Genomic DNA, 15480 nt, shown 5'->3' on the forward strand with positions numbered 1-15480 from the left:
TTTTAATCAACTAGATTTCAAAATTTATGTCTCGGACTTTTAAAAAGTCACACGTTTGATGTATACATATTAAGAGTTACTTAACCTAACTAAAAGAATTTGGAATTTAATTGACTAAAAATTATACATTTGACATCGAGACACAAGTTGGAGGGTTGAATTGACCCTTTGCTCAAATAAAAAAAGAGCAGGCTTTACTTCCTATAAGTATAGTGTTTGTATTACACTATAGCAAGAACATGGAAATTTTCCTCCAGCTCGTAACAATGGAGCCTGCAATCTATTTCTTCTCAATTATTTTAATTCTTCCTCTCTACCTTCTTTTTTCCAAGAAAATTTCCAAAAGAGTCCCTCCTGGTAAATCACCAACGCCTGGACCGGTCAGATGAACCTGAAAGAACAAGAACACAGAAAGTCAGACGAAGAACCGGTGGAGGTCACCGGTAATTCGCTCCGACGATCAAGTCAGTATTTGCTTGGAGAAGAAGAAAGAAGAAGAGAATAGAAGAGAAAAGAGTGTAGAGTGAGAAAAAAGAGATACCTTTAGGGTTTGCTGATAAGGTGGTTTATATAGTTTTTCCTAGCACGTGTATTCCGTAGTGGATTCTTACTCTTTTTGGTCCCCACAAAATCGGTTAGTAGACGTGGTTTGCTCACGTTGGATCTCGTTTCTCGAGTAAGATATGCAGTACATGGAAACGCCTATGTGTCAGATTCTGTTAAGAGTTTGTTATGGAAAATGCTAACTCGGCCAAACATCGTGAACCGAGCTATCTGATACCTGTGATAGAGGTATGGCTACTCCGGGATGGTTAATCATGTAGTTCGGTCTCTCCGTGGTCTTTCCCTCTGGTAGATCGGTCGAAAATGGTCACTAGGTACTAGGTCCTTATGTTCGTTTGACCTGGTGAGGTTTCATGTTGGTGAGGCTGTTTCACCGCCTTGTTGCTGGTCTCATTATCACTAGTCCCCCCCCAGGATGTCGGACATTTATGTTCGTGGTTAGGGGTTTCGTCGGCCGAGTTGAATTTTTGCGTGGGGTAAGACTGAGTTCCGTTGGTCCGGTGTCAGACTCCTGTACATGTTGTCAGAGGATACGTCGCTTCACTTGTCCTTCTTCTGGCATGATTTGTTTGGTTGTGACAGCTGTAGGCGACGTGCATCAATCTTGTTTGTCCCGATGTGAATTAAACTTAGATGACTGCCACTTGTTCTTTTTCTGGTTTTTTGAAAATTTTTGTGTTGACGTGAAACTCTTCAGTTTCCCTCCTTTTTCAGTTACTTTCTATTTTGGAGTGTCTTTAATTTCTCCTTAACCGTTGCGTCCTTTGCTTTTCCCTTTAAACTGAAATTCAAAGAAAGACGCTTCTCTTTACTTTCCCTTTAAACTGAAAGGAAAAACGCTTCCCTTTACTTCCCCTTTAAACTGGTAAGAAAAACGCTTCCCTTTACACATCTGTTCCCTGTTTCTGGTTCCATCGTCAATTCGCTTTCAAGCTTGTGTTTCTTTGTTGCTGGTGCTCATTTCCCCTAGATTTGCTGCTTTTGTGTGATCTGCTGCTACATTGTCCAGTGAGTTCTTCTTTCCCCCTTTTTAATTTCTGTTTGTATGTATATGACATGATTTGCTTCGTTTTTCGTTTTTGATATACTGTGTAGTGATAATCTGGCTTAGGATTGTGCATGTTTTAGCGTTTGTTTGTTTATACTTTGGATTTGTTAGGGAGATTCTCGGTTCTGCATATTTGGAAAGTTTTGTTAGTGATTTTTCGGGGATAACTGGGTATTGAGTGTTCTTCGTGTTCTTCGTGTTCTTCGTGTTCGTCTATTAGGAAAAACTTTTGTCTGTGTTTTTTACCTTTAATCTTCTGAGACTAGGAATTTTGTTTTAAGACCTGTTTGTGATATCTCGGTAGTCCTTTTTACCTTAGGCTTCTATTCTCTTTAGGTATGTCGGACGAATATGATGAACACGAAGGTCAGGGTTATACCGACAACTGTGAAAGTGAGTCGGATGGGGTGGACATAGACTCCCCTATTGAGAGGGTAGATAGACCGTTAAAACGCCTTCGAAGAGGTGTTGAAGACGTTGCTGATCCCGCCGAGCTCGAAGACTCGGTCATTTTAGTTCGGGGCAGGAAGTCTAAAAAGAAAATCGGGAAGGCCGGATCTGAAGTAGTTCCGACCGAGGAGAGGGTCGAGGTTAGCCGTAAGGGTAAAGGGAAAGCTAAAGCCCCTGCTGAGAAAGTTAAGAAGGATGAAGAGGAGTCTTTAGTTCCATCTCGGTGTACGGAAGCTTATCTGGCTAAGGTTAGGCGTTTGTTTGATATCAACGAACCGTATGCCCTCTCTTTGGTCCCAGAGGGGGAGCTGGCCAATGTGACGACTGCTTCCAACACTATTACACTTTTCACCGAGCACCTGCAATCCGGAATTCGCTTCCCGTTGGACCCCTTGTACGAGCAGCTAAGCCAAACGTACCGAGTTCCTCTTGCCCAGCTGCATCCCAACGCGCTGCGGCACTTTACATGCTTTTTAGTACGCTGTAAAGCTCATAAAATTGTCCCCAGCGTTCGTTTATTTGCCTGTCTCTATAGTATGACGCTGGTAGACAATCAACATTTTGCCCATTTCCGGTTTCGTCCGTCCCGGAGTGGATTTATTGAGAAGGTGGTTTTAGGCATGCAAGATTCTTTGAAGCACTGGCGGGAAGATTTCTTCCGAGTAACGAGGTCGGATCAGAAGGATTTCCTCTCTTGCAAGTTGTGGGTTAATAAACCACAAGTGCTAGACAAGTCTTTCTTTACTCCTGGCGATCTGGAGTACGCCAGCATAGATCTCCTCCACCAAGCTAACCTTGCTCGGGGGATCCCACATGCAAACCACCTATTCCCTAAATTGCCCCTTAAGTACTGGTCTAAGGATAAGAAGGCTGTGATGGCTAACGGTATACGTCTTGGTGTTTTATTTTTTGGTTTTTTTTTTTTTTTTTTTTTTTTTTTGTCTTATTTTGGGTATATGTACTGACTGATCTCAATATTTGACTTTGCAGTGGAGATTGATCCCTCTAGGTTGAAGAAGAGGCCTCAGAAGAAAAAGAAGAATGAGCCTCTTCTTGCTGCTCAAACGAAACCTGCTGCTCCGGGCAACGTGGCTCCGAGCAACTTGGCTGCTGGCCCTGCTGCTCGTGGGGTGGGACCTCCGATCCCGGGGGGTGCAACCGGGGAGGCGCCTCCCGTTCTTTTGGCTCAACAGAGCCCGGTTCGGGTATCTAACGATGATCCGGAAGGTCGGGATTTTGTCCTTCCGGAACATCGTAACTTGCCTGACCGGGTGTCTACCTCAGACGAGGCCAATCAGCCTCTCCGGGTTCCGGTCAAAGATCTTCTGCAGATTATCGACCTTGACCTGACCACCCTTCAGACTGAAAGGTCGGGTAAAAGAAAGAGAGAAGATGGCAACCCGGATGCTTCCACCTCCTCCGAGATTCCAGTGATAACGCCTGCGATGTTTTTTGATTGGATGTCGCTGTGCTGCATGAAGAATCATCTGGCTGTTACCCTGGATACTCTACCGGTTGCTGACGAGGTAGCTCGGGTCACTACTTTCCCTGATGACCGGGCCCTTTATAGGCAAGCCTCTCCCCGGAATTTTGGGGCGATGATCTCATCTCTTAGCCTTAAGGTATTTTGTTGTTTTCTTTCCCCCTTTTTGTTGTTTTTTTTTTTTTTTTTTTTTTTTTTACTTATTGCGTGTTGTTTTTTGCTTTTATTTTCCTTCAGTCGGCTCAGGTTGGTCACCTGGTGACCGAGGCATATGGGAAGCTCCATGATGACTGGGAGGCGGTGTGCCAACAGCTGAAGGTGGAGAAAGAGCGGTTGGTTGAGGCAAAGGAGGCTCTGGAGAGGGAGAAAGGTCTGTTGAAGGAGAAAACCCAACGGGTTGAGGAACTAGAAAAGAGGACGTCGGATGACGCTGTTAGGATGGAGGGCCTGTCGGGTGAGGTTGCTGCTCTGACTAAAGACCGAGATGATTTGAAAAAAGATTTTGAAGAGCAACTCTGCGATATCACCAAGAGGAACTCTATAGCGGTCGATCAGCTGAAGGATGAAGTGGTGCAGCTTCGGAAGCAGGCCGAGGTGCATGATGAGCAATTGAGATCCCAACTTCTGGCGAGGGATGAGGAATGGGGGGTTAAGCTGACCGACAAGGAAGATAAACTTTATGAGAACCTTCGCCAAATCCTTCGTGCTGGTGAGAAGAAGGTTTCAGATGCTGCCCGAGCTCTGGGAGGGGAGAATGTAGACTTAACCCCTTTCGAGCTCGATATTGATGAGCTGATCAAGATTGTGCCTACTCTCCCTCCTGAGGAAGAAGAGGATGATTACCTCGTTTCCCCGGAGGAGGATGATAGGGCTCCTGGGGCGTGATGTCGTTTATTTTTTTTTTTTTTTTTTTTTTTTTTTTTTTTTTTTGTAAAAACAATATTTGTTGGATCCCTTAGTGGGGTCCTGTTTTGATTTTTGCAGTACGTTTAATGAACTTTTGTATCTTGGTTTGAATACTTTTTTAGTATTTTTGTTTCTTGTCTTTCCTTTCCTTTACCGAGCTATTTTCCCTTTGTAGTTTCTGATTTTGTGTTTTTGTTTAAGTGTTGAAATTCTATATTCTTTCAAAGTGCATGATAGTTTATCTCGGTATATAGTATCTTGTGTGTTTTTCACTTATTGCTTGGTTACCCAAATAAAATTGAAAAAGATAGTTCTGAAAATGGTTAAAAAGTCTGCTTTCTAGATGTGCTGTCGTAGGGCGGCCACAGGGTTCTTAGGTCGGCCGAGGCCCTTCTTTGGACGGCCGAGGCCTTTCTTAGGACGGCCGAAGCCTTTCTTAGGACGGCCGGGGCCTTTCTTAGGACGGCCGAAGCCTTTCTTAGGACGGCCGAAGCCTTTCTTAGGACGGCCAGAGCCTTTCTTAGGACGGCCAGGGCCTTTCTTAGGACGGCCGAAGCCTTTCTTAGGACGGCCGAAGCCTTTCTTAGGACGGCCTGAGCCTTTCTTAGGACGGCCGAAGCCTTTCTTAGGACGGCCGAAGCCTTTCTTAGGACGGCCGAAGCCTTTCTTAGGACGGCCGAAGCCTTTCTTAGGACGGCCGAAGCCTTTCTTAGTACATACGTCTTTTAAACTTTTCTTTTTATATATAAGGGGAAAAACTTATGTTTGAGTTTTACAAAAGCCTAACCCAAACATAAGTGAAAAAACCCCTGAACCTCAACTTACAACCACGAAAAATGCTTAAATAAAGGTAAACATAAAGCGCCCAAAAAACTGCTTCTAACTTCCTGCTACTGGTAGTATTTCCTTAGCACTTGCGAGTTCCATGTTCGTGGTATGGTCTTACCAGACATAGAGGCCAAGTGATATGCTCCCCCTCTGCCGACCTGAACAACCCGGTATGGCCCTTCCCAATTTGCTTCTAATTTGCCTACCCCAGCATTTCCTTTTCCGATATCCGCTCTTCTACGCACAAGATCGCCCAACTGAAAAACCTGGGGCTTGACTCTGTTGTTATGGTATCTCGCCATTCTTTGTTTATATGCTTCTATGTAAGCAGAGGCCTTCTCCCTTCTTTCTTGGAGTAAATCCAGGCTTAGCCTTTGTTCTTCCTCATTTGTTGCTTCATTGAAAAACTGGACTCTTAGAGTCGGCATACCGAGCTCTACTGGCACCATGGCTTCGCATCCGTATGTTAGAGAGAAAGGAGTTTCACCGGTTCCCTCTCGTGGTGTTGTTCGGTAAGCCCATAGTACGTTCTGCAGCTCCTCCACCCACTTCTTCTTCCTGGCATCTAGCCTTGTCTTTAGTCCTTTTAAAATGGTCCGATTTGTTACTTCGGTCATGCCATTGCTTTGTGGGTGTGTCACTGAAGTGAACCGGAGATCGATTTCTGACTTGGCACAAAAAGCCTTGAACTTCTTGCAGTCGAACTGCTTCCCATTGTCAGCTATCAGAACTCGTGGGAGCCCAAATCGACAGACTATTTCTTTCCAAAAGAACTCTCTAACCCGAGCAGATGTGATGTCGCTGACTGCTTCTGCTTCCACCCACTTAGTAAAATGGTCAATTGCCACGATGAGGAACTTCCTCTTCCGAGTCGCTGGCGGGAAAGGACCCAGGATATCAATTCCCCAGGTGGAGAAAGGCCAAGGACTGATGATTGGTGATTGCTCGGTGGCCGGGGTGTGCCTTAAATTCTGGTGTTGTTGACATCTTTCACATTTTTTCACCAGATCTTCAGCTTGCTTAAGCATCAATGGCCAGTAATATCCTTGCAGAACTACCTTTTTGACTAATGACCGCGGTGCGATATGGGAACCGCATGTGCCCTCGTGTACTTCTTTCAAGACATATTCTCCTTCTTCGGCAGTTAAACATCGAGACCAAGGTCGGAGGAAAGATTTTCTGTAGAGGGTCCCTTCTAAAAAGGCATAGTGCGGTGCTTGGCATAGGATCTTGTAGGCCGCCCTCTTATCCTCTGGGAGACTACCTTCTGTTAGATACCGAGCAATGCCAGTCATCCATTCATCTAACGGTTGGGTAAGGAAAATTGTCTCGGGGTAATCTATACTCGATTGGGCGAGTGTGGAAAAATGCACCCCAGCTAGCCTCTCTCCTCGGGCAGCTGACTTAGCCAACCGATCAGCCTCTTCATTCTGAGACCGGGGTACTTGCTCAAACTCCCATTTTCCCCCACGATCGGATATTCGGTCAAGAAAGTACTTTGCTCTATCCACGTACCTCCTCATTTCAGGATCTTTTGCTTCGAAAGTTCCTAAAATTTGCTTCACCACTAACTGTGAGTCACTTTTAATTAGTACTTGCTCTGCTTTGACTATGTTGGCCAACCGGAGTCCGGCCAAGAGTGCCTCGTATTCCGCCGCGTTGTTGGACGCTTTGAAACTGAATTTCACCGAGCTCCTCAATTCAACGCCCAAAGGTCCTTTCAAGACTATACCGGCTCCGGCTCCTTCTAAGTTGGATGCCCCATCCACCTCTAGGATCCAACTTATCAATTCTGTGTCTATTTCTGCCGGTTGATCGTGAGTAGTTGTTTCAGCCACAAAATCTGCCAGAACTTGTGCTTTCAGGGCTGGCCTAGCTTCGTACCTGATGTCAAAGCCACTCATCTGAACCGACCACGAAGCCATTCTGCCGGAGGTTTCTGGTCGGTGTAATGCTTTCTTCAATGGCTGGTTGGTTCGTACTACTATTACGTGTGCCTCGAAATACCTCCTTAGCTTTAATGCTGCCGATCTGAGCGCCAAAGCAAACTTCTCGATTTTTGCATATCGTACTTCGGGTCCCTTCAAGACCTTGCTAGTATAGTATATTGGTGTTTGGAGACCCAACTCTTCTTTGACCAGGACTGCAGCTACCGTCTCTTCCGCCACTGCAAGGTACAAGTACAGGATCTCTCCTGGCTCTGGCTTTCCAAGTACTGGCGGAGTGCAAAGATAAACCTTTAGTTCTTCAAACGCCTTTTCGCATTCGTCATTCCATTGGAAGTTCTTCGTATTTTTCAATGTTTTGAAAAATGGTAAACATCGTCTTGCCGAGCAGCTCATAAAACGACCGAGTGCAGTCACACACCCATTTAACTTCTGCACTTCCTTCACCGTTCGAGGTGCTTTCATCTCTTTGATTGCTTCGATTTTCACCGGGTTGGCTTCTATCCCTTTCTCGGACACTACATGCCCCAAGAACTTCCCCGATCTTACAGCAAATACACATTTATCCGGGTTGAGCTTTATGTTGTATTTCCTTAGCTTGGCGAAAGTTTCTGCGAGGTCTTTTGCGTGGCCTTCAATGCTTCTGGATTTCACTACTATGTCGTCTACGTATACCTCCACATTCCGACCCAACTGGTCATCGAACACGTAATTCATTAACCTCTGGTAAGTTGCTCCAGCATTTTTCAATCCAAAAGGCATTTTCTGGTAACAAAATGTTCCCATGTCTGTGACAAAAGATGTTTTCTCCTCATCTTCTTCATCCATTGGCACCTGATGGTAACCCTGGGAAGCATCTAAAAACGCAAAAACCGCAAAGCCGCAGGTCGCATCTACCAGCTGGTCAATGCTCGGTAGAGGGAAACTGTCCTTCGGGCAAGCATTGTTAAGATCGGTATAATCTATACAAAGCCGCCATTTTCCATTTGCTTTTTTGATCAATACCGCGTTAGCGAGCCACTCCGAGTGGTGAACCTTTCTGATGAAACCTGCTTTGAGCAGCTTGTCGACTTCTTCTTTGATCGCTATTTGTTTTTCGAGAGAGAAAACCCTCTTCTTTTGCTTCACCGGCTTACAATTGGGGTCAACTTTCAGCTTATGAGTTATGACTTGAGGATCTACCCCCCCGATCTCCTCCGGCTTATTAGAGAACTCGGATGCAAATTCCCGTATCTGTTGTATGACAGCTGCTCGGCCCTCTGATGGCCAATTTATGCCCATTTGTACGGTCATGTCACTGTTAGGAAGTCGGACTGTTTCCAAGGGCTCGGGCGGCTTTTGACCCTTCTTTTCTTTCAGAGTGAGTTCAGGGGTCTCGATATTCATTGATTCTACGGCGGGCTGAATTGTGGTCATGTAGCATTCTCTAGATACCCTCTGGTCGCCTCGTATGGCGATTACTCCCTTCTCAGTTGGCACTTTCATCATCACATATCTAATACAAGTGGCAGCACCTGTACTATACAACATAGGTCTACCCAGTATACCATTATAAGCTAGTGGCATATCGACAATCATAAAAAGAGTTTTTACCTGCCTTGTTGGTTCCGCCAAAATTCCAGCTCGTCCCTCCTTTTGTGGGATTTCGACACCGAGTATTAAGTCTAGCTCAATCATACCTTCCGGGCTTACAGGTGTTCCTCCTAGACCGAGGAGGGGAGTACTGACAGGTTTAAGCTCTGATCGGGTGCCTCCCAATTGTAAATACGCTGCCAAAGTTAGCAGATTCACCGAACTCCCATCGTCTACTAGAAGTCGTCTTACCCATTTTAGTTGGATAACCGCCGAAATAACCAGAGCGTCCTCATGAGGGAACTCTACTCCCTTGCCATCCTCTAGAGAAAACGATACCTCGGGCCACCGGGGTCCCTCCATGACCGACATCACCGTTTTCTGTTTTTTCTTGCAACGTCTCTCTGAGCTTACAGTTCCTCCTGCTAGCGTATTAATCACTCCGGTTATTTGAGACCTCTTGGCCTGGGGATCAGGCTCCCGAGATGTACTAGGCTCATTTCGGACTGGGTTAGGTCGGCTCGTCGGTGGCTGTTGCGGGGGATTGGTGACGAAACCCTTCAACCTTCCTCTGCACACCATTCGATCCAGCTCTCTTCTCAAATTACCGCAATCTTTGGTCTCATGCCCGTGCCCCTCATGGAAATCACACCACTTTGTTTTATCTCCCTCTCTCGTCATCCGGGGTGGGTAAGAAATATACTCATTATTAGCTTTTATCCACATCAGGATCTGATCTCGGGGAGTATTTAACGGCACAAAATGCCTCTCCTGCCCTCTGTTGTCGATATAACTATCTTCGCCTCCTCCGATATTGTAGCTCGGTCTGAAGTTTGTAGTCTCTCCACTGTTTCGGCCAGGGCCACCCTGGAACTGGGGTCTCCCTCTCCCCCCTGGTTCATAATTGGATCGAAAACGCTCCTGACTTCTCCCCCCTCCAGGGGAGGTGTGCTTCTGGGTATTTGGTACCGAGCTGGGTGCCTGCCTCTGTCGCTCCTCATCCAAATTCATATAATTCCATGCTCGGTCCATAAGTTCAGTGTATGTCTCCACTGGGTTAGTTATGAGACTGTCCCGGAACGATCCCATAGTGGTGTTATCTTTCATGGCGTCAATGGCTGTATCATCAATGAGATTTTCCACTTGGACCGCTTCCGAGTTGAAACGAGATATGTAATCCTTCAGACTTTCTCCCGGTTTCTGAAAACATTTCTTTAAGTCGGAGGACTTTTTCTTCCTCTGTATGCTCGGAGCAAAGTGCGTTTTAAAAGCTAGAGCCAAAGCTTGGAAACTTTCAATGGATCCATCCGCCAGACTTTGATACCAATTCTGCGCAGCATCAACCAAGGTGGTCGGGAAGATCTTACAGATGGAGGCATCAGAAACGTTCTGAACACTCATTGATACCTGAAAACAATTTAGATGTGTCATTGGATCAGTTTTTCCATTATACTGCTTTATAGTGGGGTATTTAAACTTATCTGGGAATGGCTCGTCGAGGATAGCTCGGCTGAGGGGGCTTCCTATGCCAAGTAAGGTAACCGGTCTCGACACAGCTTTGTTCCCCTTCTGCTTGGCTAGTTCAGCCTGGACCAGTCGTGTGACTTCAGCACCTATCGATTTCCTGTCCGGGTGGTCGTTGCCCGAGCTATGTACACTTTCAGCTACTTCCTTCCTAGCTGGCGGGACTCCTGCCCTAGCAGCCTGCAGAGGTTCCACCACCGGATCTGGCACTTCTCTTCCCAAGCCGGTTGTATTACGCGGTCTATCCGGTGGTAGGTCCTCTCCGTGCAATCCCTCCCTTGGAGGAATAGGAGCGTTCTGGCCTTCTGCTCCCAGAACTGTAGCACCTTCAACAGGTATACCCCGACCTCCGGTCACCCGTGTTGCGCTTGGATGCACTGGGGTTGGAGTCGTAGCGGCGTTGTATCCTGGGTAATACTGGGCCATGACAGCAAGATGCATTTGCTGGGCCTGATGCAACTGGCGAGCCATGTATTCCAGATATTCTTGAGCTTGTAAGACCGCCGGGGGTATATCTTGCCCAGAAACCGTCCCCGTTCCGATTGGCACCGGTGTAGCGTCTACCGGAAAACTGAGTTGAGTGGGAGGTAACGTGTTGTGGAGGAAGCTCTGTGGAACGGTGGTCCCTGGGGTGGATAGAGTGGTATGACCAGTATCGGAGGTGAATGGGCTCACCCTAGGATAGTTCTCCATCCCATACGCGGGCATAAAACCAGCTCCGCTGCCAGAGGCCCTGGACCCTCCCATCTGAGTGTTGGCCGGAGGTGTTAAGCCAGTGATCACGGAAGTACGACCACTGGCAGAACTTCCCCCAACCGGAGTAGTATCCACGACCGTCTCCAGAGGGTCTGTCCTCTCAATGACAGGGTCATTAGCCATTTTTTCAATCAGAATCACGCAACAATGTCACAAACTCAGACAAAAGAAGAGAAAATGGGATATTTAAACGTTTCCCACAGACGGCGCCAAGTGATAAATCACCAACGCCTGGACCGGTCAGATGAACCTGAAAGAACAAGAACACAGAAAGTCAGACGAAGAACCGGTGGAGGTCACCGGTAATTCGCTCCGACGATCAAGTCAGTATTTGCTTGGAGAAGAAGAAAGAAGAAGAGAATAGAAGAGAAAAGAGTGTAGAGTGAGAAAAAAGAGATACCTTTAGGGTTTGCTGATAAGGTGGTTTATATAGTTTTTCCTAGCACGTGTATTCCGTAGTGGATTCTTACTCTTTTTGGTCCCCACAAAATCGGTTAGTAGACGTGGTTTGCTCACGTTGGATCTCGTTTCTCGAGTAAGATATGCAGTACATGGAAACGCCTATGTGTCAGATTCTGTTAAGAGTTTGTTATGGAAAATGCTAACTCGGCCAAACATCGTGAACCGAGCTATCTGATACCTGTGATAGAGGTATGGCTACTCCGGGATGGTTAATCATGTAGTTCGGTCTCTCCGTGGTCTTTCCCTCTGGTAGATCGGTCGAAAATGGTCACTAGGTACTAGGTCCTTATGTTCGTTTGACCTGGTGAGGTTTCATGTTGGTGAGGCTGTTTCACCGCCTTGTTGCTGGTCTCATTATCAGTTCGGCTTACCCATTATAGGCCAGAGCATGAGTCTTCTCAAGGCCATGCGCGATAACACAGCAGAACATTGGTTCCATGCAAGAATCAAGAAATACGGGCCGGTTTCAAAGATGAATATTTTCGGTACCCGAACCGTATTTCTCCACGGCCAAGCTGCCAATAAGTTCATATACACCTGCGACGGCGATATCCTGGCCAATCAGCAACCTTCGTCGATCAGAAGGCTGATCGGAGAGAGGAATATTTTGGAATTAAGCGGCGATGAGCACAGGCGATTAAGAGGTGCGCTGGTTTCATTTCTGAAGCCTGATGTGTTAAAGCAGTATGTTGGAATAATGGATCAAGAAATTAGAAAGCACTTTGAGATGAATTGGCATGGCAAGCAAAAAATTTCGGTATATCCTATGTTTTGGAGAAATAAAAATCACTAATGGTACCTAAATTTTAATTCGTATCTAGAATATACTTGAATCATAATTTTATCACAGTAAAATATTTTTTTATTAATAAATCTCCGTTTACAAACAAAATATGTTTTTATTATTTAGAATTATAGTTTGAATATATTTTAGTTGCTAACTGAAATTTAGATATATTCATATGAGGTCTTCCAAAAAATAAATACCCAAGGGTATAACTTATATACCTACAAACTACAGTCTTTTTATCAAAATTTTTAAATTTTGCAAATTTGGTCAGTTATTTATTTGATCTTTGCCAAATATACCCAAAGTTTGAGTATATTTGGATACATTTGGTGATGATCGCGTAAATGGCGGAGCAAATTGGCAAATTTAAAAATGATGATATATTTGGTAAAAAAATTATAGTTGTTGGTATATAAGTTTATTTTGCCGATATAAAATCAGCATATTTATAAAAATAACTTTTTAAAATAAAAAATATAAACGATTTCATAAGTGTTTATCAAACCAAACAATTTTATAAAAAATTAATCTAAAATTATTCAATTCAAACATTCACCTATGTATATTTTGTGCACTTGGCATGTACTGTTTTATTATTGTTAAATATTGTTTGTCATTTTAATATAAAAAGATGTTAAGACACCAAGATAGAAAATTCAGAAAAGTTTAGACACCATTATAAAAAATTGGGTTTTTCCCCATATAATTCCTACTTAAAAAAGAATTTCCCATTTAGTGCCTCCACTATGAATCCGCAATTATGAATTGTGGATTCATGGGGGAATCCACAATTCATAATTGCGGATTCCCTCAATTATGAATTGCGGATTCATGGAAAATCCGCAATTCATAATTGCGGATTCATGGTGGAGGCACTATATGGGAAATTCTTTTTTAAGTAGGAATTATTTGGGAAAAAACCCTAAAAAATTGGTCCTTAACAAAATTTTATGCAGGTGATGCCTTTGATGAAGAGACTCACCTTCAATGTCCTGAGCTCACTCATCATAGGAATGGAACAAGGACCAGAACGCGACATACTCGGACACCGCTTCCAACAACTTATGGAAGGAATGCTCTCAGTGCCAATAAATTTACCATTCACACGTTTCAACAGAAGTCTTAACGAAAGGGAGAAAATCAGAGCAAAAATATTGGAAATTATTCATCAGAAAAGGGCTGCACTTGATCAACATGATGCTTCACCCCAACAAGATCTTCTCAGTACCTTAATCAGTCTCCGGAACGACGATAATTCAGTCATTTTTACGGATGACGAAATCGTCGATAACGCTATGGTTGTTATGCTGGCAGGACATGACACAACTTCTATCCTGCTTACTTTCTTAACCAGGCTTTTAGCTTCTGATCCTTCTGTTTGTGCCACGATTCTTCAAGGTAATTAATTAACTTCTGATTTATTAATTATGTTGAGTTATGGCTCATGTCAATTAACATTAATGGAGTCTACAGAACAAGAGGAGATAGCTAAGAATAAAAGCTTAGGGGAATTGCTGACATGGGAAGATATTGGAAGAATGAGATACACATGGAGAGTTGCAATGGAGACTCTAAGAATGAATCCTCCTGTGTTTTTATCGTTCAGGAAAGTTCTTCGAGATTTTGAATACCAAGGTTACCTTATTCCCGAAGGATGGCAGGTATATAATTTCATATTTGGCTAAAAGCTTAGTATAACTAGGGGAGTTCAGTCGGTTTTCGTTTTCGGTTCGAAAATGAATTTTTTTAAAGAAAAAAATTGTAGTAATAAATTAAACCGACTAGAAAATTAAATTTCTTTTTCTTATTTCAACTTTATACCTTAAAATATACTCTGATTAGATTTCTTTTTAAAGTATTTGATATGTATTATTTATTGACGGATATAAAAGTGTTAAAATATAATTTTTTTATGTTAGATAAAGGTTTAATTTTTTAATTTAAAAAGTATTTTTAAAATTTTGTGGATCTTCCTTTTAAAACACCAATAAATTTTTGGAGTAAATAAAAATTAAACGAATTAAATGATGAATTGTAGTTTGGTTTTTAGTTAGCTTGGTTCACCCCTTGACCATAACATTACTTTCAGGAAACAATCTGATAGTGAAAGCTAATTAATACACAATAAAATTTCAATTCTCAGGTTGTATGGTCACCCTGTATGACACATATGGATGAAGATATATTTCCAGGCGCGTCCGAGTTTGATCCGACGCATTTCGAAAAACAAGCACCGCCCTACAGTTTCATGGCATTTGGAGGAGGATCCAGAATTTGCCCTGGAAATGAATTTGCTAGAATTGAAACTCTCGTTGCTATTCATTATATAGTAACTCGATTCAATTTGAAGAGTTGTGACTCGGATATGTCCTTCTCCAGAGATCCGATGCCAAGTTTCAGGAACGGATTAGAGATAGAAATAGAACCAAAGATCTCTTCCAAAGTTCAATAAAATGTACAATCAAGCACCACATAATTTCAGAGAAAGTTAAAATAAAAATAATCAGAATTATTTTGGCTTATTTTGTGTGATTCATTGGAATTTTCACCTACCTTAGTCTTACTAGTTACTATCGAGAAGGATTAATTATGACACATACAAATGCATAGAGCCTGTCTCTATCTTGTGGGGAAGCTTAATAGTGTTCTCAGGGGGATTTAGTTAGTCGTGATAATGAAAATATAAATAAAGAGATAAGACGAAAAAAAAACATAATTATTAAAAAATAAATACTTAGAGTTGTCAATTACGGAACAATAAACCTCAATTAAAACTAAAACTTCGATCTTCGTCTTAAGAACAATAAGAAATAAAATGCTGGAAATATTTGTAAGCTATGAAAACTAAAATTCTACAAATTATTCGAACCTTATACTGAAATAAAATTAAGCTTTTATACAGTCGATGTTAATTAGGAATTAAACTACTCCTATTACAACTTTGATTAAGAAAAGCTGAAACCGGGTCAAGGTGAACAATCTGGTTCTGCTCAAAACATATATTCTCCCATTTAAGTACATGTCTCGATCGAGAACAAGGGATGTCTTGATCGAGACCTCTTCAAATTTATCATGTCCCGGGCGAATTCTTCATGTCTCGAACGAAATGCATTCTTCAAAATTCTTGCCGAGATAATGTTCTTCTTGATCT

General features: G+C 43.3%; 2 protein-coding genes across 2 annotated transcripts; both read left to right on the forward strand.

Annotated features, from left to right (window-relative positions):
• The first annotated feature begins 1950 nt into the window (after positions 1-1950).
• LOC126664644 (uncharacterized) lies at positions 1951-4562 on the forward strand. Its single transcript, XM_050357144.2, has 3 exons — positions 1951-2947; positions 3053-3684; positions 3783-4562. The coding sequence occupies exons 1-3, from the start codon at positions 1951-1953 to the stop codon at positions 4428-4430; spliced, it is 2277 nt and encodes a 758-aa protein (XP_050213101.1). The 3' UTR covers positions 4431-4562.
• Positions 4563-11321: 6759 nt separating this feature from the next.
• On the forward strand, positions 11322-14849 carry LOC126664655 (cytochrome P450 716B1-like). Its single transcript, XM_050357162.1, has 6 exons — positions 11322-11400; positions 11521-11696; positions 11793-12296; positions 13286-13727; positions 13803-13990; positions 14473-14849. The coding sequence occupies exons 1-6, from the start codon at positions 11322-11324 to the stop codon at positions 14779-14781; spliced, it is 1698 nt and encodes a 565-aa protein (XP_050213119.1). The 3' UTR covers positions 14782-14849.
• The last annotated feature ends 631 nt before the right edge of the window (positions 14850-15480 follow it).

The sequence above is a fragment of the Mercurialis annua genome, linkage group LG1-X (assembly GCF_937616625.2).
Source record: "Mercurialis annua linkage group LG1-X, ddMerAnnu1.2, whole genome shotgun sequence".
Lineage (NCBI taxonomy): Eukaryota > Viridiplantae > Streptophyta > Magnoliopsida > Malpighiales > Euphorbiaceae > Mercurialis > Mercurialis annua.